Source organism: Calypte anna, chromosome 10 (genome assembly GCF_003957555.1).
Source record: "Calypte anna isolate BGI_N300 chromosome 10, bCalAnn1_v1.p, whole genome shotgun sequence".
In the NCBI taxonomy this organism is placed as follows: Eukaryota; Metazoa; Chordata; class Aves; order Apodiformes; family Trochilidae; genus Calypte; species Calypte anna.
The window spans coordinates 21,940,129-21,949,461 of NC_044256.1; the positions used below are offsets into that span (position 1 = coordinate 21,940,129).

General features: G+C 43.4%; 1 protein-coding gene across 1 annotated transcript in view; it reads left to right on the top strand.

The window, feature by feature from the left end:
* Nucleotides 1-9,099, top strand: part of LOC103526134 (golgin subfamily B member 1) — a 45,173-nt gene extending 36,074 nt beyond the window's left edge. The window contains 8 exon segments of the mRNA XM_030456656.1: nucleotides 484-662; nucleotides 1,648-1,813; nucleotides 2,880-3,011; nucleotides 3,319-3,477; nucleotides 3,599-3,696; nucleotides 4,486-4,620; nucleotides 5,307-5,412; nucleotides 6,636-9,099. Of these exon segments, the coding sequence (XP_030312516.1) occupies nucleotides 484-662; nucleotides 1,648-1,813; nucleotides 2,880-3,011; nucleotides 3,319-3,477; nucleotides 3,599-3,696; nucleotides 4,486-4,620; nucleotides 5,307-5,412; nucleotides 6,636-6,770 (1,110 nt within the window). The 3' untranslated portion in view covers nucleotides 6,771-9,099.
* Nucleotides 9,100-9,333: the final 234 nt, after the last annotated feature.

Here is a 9,333-nt window from a genome sequence, read left to right on the forward strand (position 1 = left end):
CCAGTCTGAGTGTCAGAAAGATTTTAGTTCCTCAGTTCCCTGGCTTACAGTAGATGCCAACTTCAGGAGTTACTCTTAATCAGCTCCTTCTGTCTCACTTTTTCTTCCTCTGAGTAAGGCAATCAGTGTTGTAGCCTGGGGTCTCAACTCACTACTCATTCACAATATAATTCTCTGACAGTTTTTTCCTGGGCAGTTTCTTTATATAGAATCATAGAACTAGCCAAGTTGGAAGGGACCCATCAGGATCATCAAGTCCAACTCCTATCCCTGTGTAGGGCACCCCAAGAATCACACCATGTGCCTGTTTCTAGTAGAGTGCTGTAATCATTGATCCGGTTTCTAGTTTCTCTAGTTTTCTAGTCATCTGAATGTGGCTTTTTTCCCTCCAGATGCCACAGTGAGAAATGCTTTTAAAAGCCTATAAATAATCAACCTGATTGCTCAGTTGTCACACACTCTGATCTTTCCCTTTAATTAAAGGTGAGAGAGCTGAAGAACCTGCAGCAGCAATACATACTTATAGGGGTAGAATCAGCTGAAAATTCTCGTTTAAAAGCCCAGCTGCAGGAGTACCAGCAAGATGCAGACAGACAGCTCTATCTCCAAGAACAACTGAAGCAAGAAAGCATGTTATACCAGAAGGAGCTCCAGCAGCTCAGGTGAGAATTGTCTGTCTTACTGCCTCACAGATATAAATGTGCAATTGTGTGTCTTTGATTCAGAGCAATTGTGGGCAGAAGGCAAAGGCAGCACTGATAGCCCCTTACCTGGATCAGCTGCCGCTGCATCACTCGGTCTTCTTCAGGCCTGAGCACACATTCCTCTTGCTCAGCTTTTGCCTGACACTTAGGGTGAAGGGTTGCAGCTCAGTGTAGTGGAAGGGAATGCCTGTGTGAAATAAATCAATGACCTTCTCTAATTATTATTTCTTTTGTCAGTGGTGGCTAACATCATGTGTTTGAGAGGGAACTCAGGCTGTTCCTTGTACTGGAGCTTATGTGTATCACAGAACTCTCCATTCCAAGATAATGATGAGCACCCCTTATTATCCCACTGACTTAATTTAGAAAATACCAATTTTGTATGCCTAATCCTTTGTTTCACTTCCTTTATGTCTTCTATTTTTAAGAAAAGTCTGTAATTCAACTCTAGTAAATTGTCATCGACAACTGGGCTGGGACAAGTCAAATATGCTCTGTTCTAAAAATGGGGGAAAAAATTGTTTCAGGGACTTCTACTCCATCTGACAATGACTGAGCCTGGAGTGAAAGGGGAGGAGTTTTATTGTGGAAAGTTGTATGGCGTGTCTTTGCCCAAAGTGATAAAAAACTTTTGGTGCTCCTCCCTCCCCCTGATCTGATCCTCAGATTAGCACTTCAGATCCTGTGAAGTGTGGAAAAACTTATAATTTTATTTATCTCTTGATAAAAGAGAATTATTTTCTATCTACCTTCTACAATGTACCTGAAGCCAAGGCCTTGAATTTGCATGCTGGGATCAGTGCTGCAATTCTGGTTCAGTTTTGAAACTTCTTTTCTGGCTTGGGGTAATGTTAGGAAGTAGAGTCATCTTCAGCTCATTCTGAACTGGATGTCAGGATATCATAAGTGATACTGGTAATTTCCTTTGTGTTGTACTGGGCAGGCAAGAGAAAACTACCTGGGAAAAGCAGAACAGCAGCATGAAGGAGCAGTACCTGATGGTCATAGCAGAAAAAGACAAGCAACTGAACCATTTGCAAAGGATCATGCAAGAAATGAGACTGCCCCTCAGCAAGTCTCAAATTGTGGAGGAGCAGTACCAAACAAAGGTGGGAGGAAACACACAGATTCCTTACTGCATGGAAGTGTGAGGCTTGAAATTCAGCCAGAGTTGCATGTGATGCATTCAGCTCATACAGGCTGGGATCATACAGTATCATTTTATTGTGTGGCCTCCAAGAACTGTATCAACAAAACAACCTGGATCAGAAACTCTGTCATACCTTTACATTCTCATCTATTAATTCATGGTTCCTAATGTGTCAAGAGAGAGAGTAGAAGAGACAGGGCTTCCTATACACCTTAGGTCTTTCTCGCTGTCTTAGAATTGCCTTTTGCATCTTGAATCTTCTGGTTTAGTTTCTTTTTTACTGTCACATTTTAATTGTTAAATTTCCTGTTGAATTTTTACCGCTGTCTTTACTGTGGCAGGAATCTACAATCCTGACTCAAGTGCAGAGGCTGAGGGCTGAACATTGCACTTCCTGCCTTCTTTTCCCTGTATCTCAGTCCCGAAAGTGGAGCTGGAATATGCTGAGTGTTTTGTTTGCCTGCTGCATGTACAACACCATTCCATGACGAGCATGGAAAGAACTCTCCTGCCCACACTCTCCTGTGTGTGATGTTCCAGTAAAAAGCTTTGATGCCAGTGGAGGAGGGAGGAAATCTCCCCTTATTCCTTTGACTCACATTCATATAAGTGAAGAAGAGGCTAGAGCAATGTACACATGAGGCCTTCCAGGAGCATGCCTCAGTGCTAATCTTTTAGTCTGTGTTGAATGAGAGCAGGGTGGACATTACTTTGGGTTTTTTGTTTGTTTTTCTTATTCTCATTCATACACTTTTTTTCCTTCCTGTATTGTAGAGAACTTTAAGGCAGCTTTTGAGAAAGATCTATTGTATATGCTAGTTCACTGATGTCTCCTAATTGTTTGGATTTGCAGAGGTGTTTTCAGTATTTCTGTTTATTCTACACTGGTTTTTTGCTTGAGCAGGTCAAGTTCCAGGCCTAGAAATAATGTTGGGATCTGACCTTGGAATGTTAAACAGAGAGGACTGATAGGAGAGTGGGTCATTATGGGTGCAGTGGATTTTTTATTTTATTTTCCCTGGCAGATTTCTTCAGAAGTTCTGAGAGGGGACTTTTCAAGCCTAGAAACAGAGACAAAACATCTCCAGACCCAGCTAAGTGACAGCCTGAAAGAACTTCACCAAAAAGAGCTCAAAATTCAGCAGTTAAACAGCAAGGTACCAATTATATCTTATACTTGCTTGAAGAGTCTGGGGTGAGGAATGTGAAGAAGAGGGTAGGCCTGGTTGTCTTGCATGTGCTGTATGATGGCATTCAAGGTGATCTGCTCCATAACTTTCCCTGACACCCAGGAGCAATCCTGTTGGAGATTGTGACTGGTCCTTGCACCTTAGTAACATTCAGTGTGGTGGTTCTCAGTAGAATTCTGACCCTCAGTTACATAGAGGACAATTTTGCTTTCACAGAAATACTCAGAGAACGATACCTAGAGTTATTTACTTAGCAGTTGTGTTCTTTTCTCAGCTATCTCAGGTCTTTGAGGAGAAAAATGCCCTGTCCCTCCAGCTGCGTGGTAGCAGTCGGAACATCTGTGAGAGCCATCAGCACTACAGTGAGGTTCTGAACCGCTGCTTGGTGCTTGAGAGGCAGCTCCAGGAGCTGCAGTCTGCAGACAAATGCATGGTATGGGTCGTTGTTTTAGGGCAAGAGGGGAAAAGCTTCTTGCTCCACTAACTGCATAATGCTGTAGCTAATTTCTTTCCTCATGCAGTGCTGTCTGTCACACTTTCACCCTTTCTTTCAGGAGTTGTTTGCAACAGATGCTGCTCCAGGAGCACCCCAAGAAAAGAATGAACCTCAGAGCAGCAATTACACACCAGAACTCCAGGAGTTGCAGCTGAGGTAAAGAGAGCCTGAAAAAAGAGGGGTGGAATGTTAGTCCTGATGGATGTCTTTGGGCTAATGATGAGCCTATTTCTGTTACTATCAGAGCATTGGGAAAACTCAGTTCCACACTAGGACTTTGTGGAAATGGAGGAACTGCTATAAGCACTGGACAGCTGCTGTTGTCTCTTTGGATAGAACTTAAAAAAATGGAAGCAATAGGCAGCAGGAATTCTTGTTGACTGTCACCAGCTATGACTAATCACTACCATCTTTGATTTGATTTGATGGGCTGGGTCCTCACTAACTGCATAAGAGTATCAGTGGTCCTGGTCTCAAGTCTGTTAGCCTGAGAATGCCTGGAACTGAGACAGCACATGATTCTGTGTAACCCTCCTGGATCTAGCACGTGATTCCTCATACCAGTTGAAAATAATTTTCAGAAGATGTGGCTGTGGATGACAAAGCCGAGGAACTCCTTCCCAGTGTGACACAGAAGCTTCAAGAGATCTACTTTTGTAGCGGGAGGAGCTTTTCTTGCTCCTGGGGCTCGACGAGCTGCTGGCTTCTCCATTGCCTCGCACCAGAGTGAGCTTCCTCTCTGTGGGTGTGTGTCCCACCTTTATTGGCCCCCTGGTATACTTTCTCTCTTGCTTTCCAAATAATTTAAATATACTAATAAAAGGTAACTAGTCTTCTGTGTGAAGTGGAAGGGAGTTGGAGTCTGTTCACATGCTGCATCAGAAGAAACGGAATATATTATGAATTAGTCGTTTTCTTGACACATGTTTGGTTGTTTTCTGACAGGCTGTCTGAATCAGAACATTTACATAGCAGCACAAAGCAGGATCTGAGGTATCTCGAGGAGCATCTGGAGGAAGAACGGGACCGTCGTCTTGCTGTAGAGGAGGCACTCTCTGCAGCTCAGGATCAGATTAGGAGGTGAGTGAGCTGGAGCCAACAGGCAACGTCACCATAAAATTGTGGTGATCTTATCTCTGTTCATCTGCATTTTGTTACATCCTTTTGTCAATTGTCATTGGGGGCATAAAAGCAACTTTACCATGCCTCGCAGAGAGTGGTTGAGTTTGAAAGGGACCTCTGGAGGTCATCTGGTCCAGCCAAGCAGGGCTATGTAGAGCCAGTTGCCCAGGACCATGTCCAGATAGCCTTTGAAAATCTCAAAGGGATGAAGAATTGCCAACCTTCCTGGTCACCCTGACCTCATAGAAGAAAGGACTGCACCACCAGCAGCTGAATTGTCCTGTCCACTGGAGAGGAACAGTGATCTGCACATCATGCAGCATGGGTGTTTTACTTTTCCCTATGACTATGACCACAGAAGTGGCTAGCACTGAGTAAGTGCACCCACTCTGTTATGGTTTTAGCAGCTTCCTGTAGAGGAAGGAGAACTACTGCTAGTTGGATCACCCAGTCCTTCTGCTCAGCTTGACCTCAGGAGACATGGCAGTAGTACAAATGAAACCACTTCTTGTCAAGTGAGGCCATGGCTTGCTTGCAATTGTTGATTATTTTTTGAAGAAATACCTCCTTTCCTAAGTTTGTCTACAGTGTTGGTTTGGGGCATTATAAGAAACTGAATTTGATTTCATGTTTTTTTGTGGCAGGTTGCAATCAAGTGAGTGGATTTCTTCCTCAAGTGCTAGCATTGATGTGACTCCAGGTCACGAGCGTTCCTTGCTGATTGACTCCATGGATAATAATTTCAGCAAAGTAAGCGTTTGCATTCACAGTTGTCTATAATGTGAACCCTGGCTGATGCAAGATGTGAAAACTGTGAACCTATAGCACCTAATCCTTCTGCAGGCACATTTAAATCTATCTGGGTTTGTGCAGTTTTCTGCTGTTGCTGCTTTACACGCCAGGAGCCAGGTGTTGTTCTGATGGTGGCTCTCCTACAGTTCGTGTCAGCAGACTAAATTTACACCAAAATGGAGGTCATCATTGTTTGTGCCTAAAATGTGGTCACAGGTTCCAGGTGAAATACTGAAGGCCAGTCCCTCATATAAGCAGGACATGTTACTGTCCCCAGTGCATGTCATGTTGGGTGTCTGCCCTCTCATTCAGCCACCCTCTCAGTTTTAACTCCAAAGTGAAGAGCTGTAGAGGATGACAGCTTGGCAGCCATCTGCCCTGTCCTGCTAAGGATGAAGTCCTGCTGAAAAGTTCACCCTCTGGCCTCTTTCAGACTTTGGGTGTCTTAGCATAATTATGGCAAGAACCAAAACTGGATTCTGCTCTGTTCATGCATATTACTAGAATAGATGGGGTTGGGGGTTTTTCTGCTATAATTTATCCAGTAGATGTTACTTTGTCTGAGGACTCCTGCAAGAGTCCCTGTAGAGTAAGGTCACTCTACAGCAGCTTCAACAGAAGTCCTTTCAGTCAGTTCAGGAGTCCTTTCAGCTGCATGGATGAAGGAATGCAGCAAAAAAATTATTTTATTTTTCTAGCCCAGAGAGTGAATCAGAATCCTAGTAGCTCAAAGCTCCAGCAGAAAAGTACCATCAATCCATTTGCTTCTATGTCACTTAGACGGGCTAGGAATTTATAGTCATCAGGCAGAATGGTTTGGGTTGGAAGGAACCTTAAAGATTATCTAGTTCTAACTCCCCTGCATGGGCCCTTCCACTAGGGACCTTGCACAAGGCCTCATACAACCTGGCCTTGAGCAAGATGTTAAAAGGAGATGCTTTGCAATCTGTTGGTAAGAACTGGAGAGAGATGGTTCATGAGAAATCTGCAGAGAGCAGGAGTAGGGGAATATTTCACGGAGGATTGGCTCCAGAGGTTGAATCTGACAGTGGAATGGATTAGGGAATGTTCATGCTTATTAGCTTAAACAAAACTTACCTCCATGGCCTGGAGATGTCTGAGTGAAGGTAGCTGGGGGCATATCCATTCGTGGTACTGACTGGTCTCTCTTACTCTTTTAGACTCAAAATATTCCTGGACTACGGCGCCTGCTATGTTCTCTCCTCCGTTCCCGGACCCACTTGCCTCTGCTAGTGGCCACCTATCTGCTTGCTCTCCATGTCCTGCTCCTCCTGTGCTTCACAGGCCACCTATGAAGAGGAATGACAGCCTCTTCTTGAGCCACAGCCCTTTGTGTGATCCCTGGGCCTAAATTCCCTATTGACCACTTCACTCAGGGCAGCACTTCACTCAGCTGCCTTCTTTTTGCAAATCAGCCCTTAAAGAGCAGCTGCTCCCAGCAACTTGCATTCAGGTGGCTTGCTGTCCAAGGACACGAGTGGTGAAACTTGGGATGCTTCCAGGACATCTGCCATTCCTTCCCTATTTTTAAGTGAGTGTTACATTTTCTGAGCCAGGGTCCTCACGCTACAAACTTCAAAACCAGCGTTCAAAACCAGTTCCTGTAGCTGGAGGTAGCACCATTCATTTTATTTAGTATTGTGCTGTGGTAGGAATAAGAAAATTATTCTTCAGTTTTCATAGTATTTCCACACCTCTAGGAACTGCAGGATCTTCCCCCTCTTTCACCACATCAGTGAGTTGGTTTGGGGTAACTCTACAAACAAAGAAAGAGAAGCCTCTTCCTTCTCTTCCACCCCTTAGATTTGCTCTGTGGCTCAGTGCTGTTTGAAATCCATATCCTAAGGAAGTTGTGGACACTCTAAGGTACATGAATTGAATTTCAAAATCGCATTTCTTGCTCAGTCACATCTCCTGTTGAAGAAGGGCCAAAATTAGTGTATCTGGACCTGCTGAGCATTCCATTTAAAAACAGCCATATATCTGCCCTGACAAGCCTGTAAAATAATGTCAGTCATTTAGTTATTGGCAGAAAGGAATAGGAAACAAGAAACTTTTTTTGCTCTTAAGTTAATAACCTTGCTGTGTATTGCATTTGTGCACCTCTCACAATGGAAGGTCCTTGCATACTTCTCAAAGTGAGAGCAGCCTTGTTCCTGTATTCTCATCCACTGAACCCTTATCACAAGATTAAAACTGCACAGGCTGTGTTGAAGGGTTCCATAATCTGGTAAGTGGGCCCATATCAAAGGCAGAAGCTCCAGAAATAAACTGTCCTACCTACACTGAGGAAGGCCACAGAGTTCTGAAGCCTTCTGGCATCTCTGCTGTAGGAAAAGCCTGTTGTAGAAAGCTAGTGCTGGTCATTGGACTTGTTTGAAGCTAAAACAAACTGATGTAAATGGACTTGATCTTACAGGATATATTGAAAGTTGAGTTTTGTAAAGCACTCCTGAATATGTCCTTGAATTGAGACTGCCGTCGTCCAAAGGGAGAATGCTGAATGCTAAGAAGATAGTTCCCTCTCAGAGACCAAGTGGTTCTGTTCATAGTATTTGCCAGAAATACTGTGTTGGCCTCTTGCTAGAGTATTAACCATCACATTTTTCCCATGGGAAAGAGGTAGTTCTTTTGCTATTGCTGGTAAACAGAGATTCTCTAGCTAGTCAACAAGGCCTGTTTGAGGATGAATTGATTTCATCATGACAGCTGAAAATACCTGGATCTCTGGTAGGTCCAGAACATTGGCACTATATATCCATTTGTGCAGTACCTTTGATTATCTGTGTAGATTTTCTCAACTGTTTAAAACTCAGTGACCAATTACTTTGCCTATATCTTCCTGGGGCATGTGCTTCTGTATATATATATATAATAAAAATTATTTTTCAGCTGGAATTTATGTAATGTTGTCATGTAAACATCAGAGGTCTCGAGGGTACAGTGCTGCTGTATCACACCTTTTACTGGACCCTGTGTGTGCCCTTGCTTGTCTCTTGATCTGGGAACTCTGTTTATGTTACCTGAATGCACAGGGAGATGGACTTTCTCCCCTATCTCGTGTCTCTCTCAGACTTTTTTTAGGTTTTGCTGCTATGACAACAGAAGGAAATTGCACTTTAATAGTGAAATAAATTCCAATTTAAAAATGTTTATTTTTCTTCGTGTAAAGGCACAGGAGATAGTACCAAGCTGGATGCACACTACTAGCCTAAATAAGACTAGATAAAATATACCCGTCCTCTTCCAACTTTCTGTAGCCAAAAACAGGAACCTTTGTTCATATTCTCTTTGTTCATCTCCACCACCACCATTAGGACAAAAGCCAGCAATGAGTGGGGTGTTGTATGGCCACAGATGGTTGCCTCTGTATTTCACAGGAGCAAGAGTTGACAGCAAAGTATTTCCTTAAAGCCCATCCTGCAAGTTTTCCTGGAGTAAGACAAGCTTCTGCTGGTTCAGAGACATTTTTTAACCTTCATGTGAAACAGTTACAGCTTATGTTAAACATATATTAATAAAACTTCAGTGGGAGCTCCTGATCTTATAATCACAGTCTGACTTGACAGCTTTGTGATTTCATCTGATGAAAGACATGGCATTTTAGCATATGTTTCCTCTTAAAAACATTTTAACTTTCTGTTTCTTCTTTTTGATGAACCTGTCCTGACTAGTTTTGATCTCTCTGCAGCAGAAGCTGAGAAGGAGATGGACCAAGGGTTCTCTGGCATCTCTGCTACTCACAAGCCAATTCAGCACAGCCACTAATGAGGTAGCTCCAGGGTGGGTATTTTGTGCCAGGAGGAGGGCAGCTTCACTAGGGAGAGGGAAGAATGGAAGTGGGTTTCTCCAGGGAGC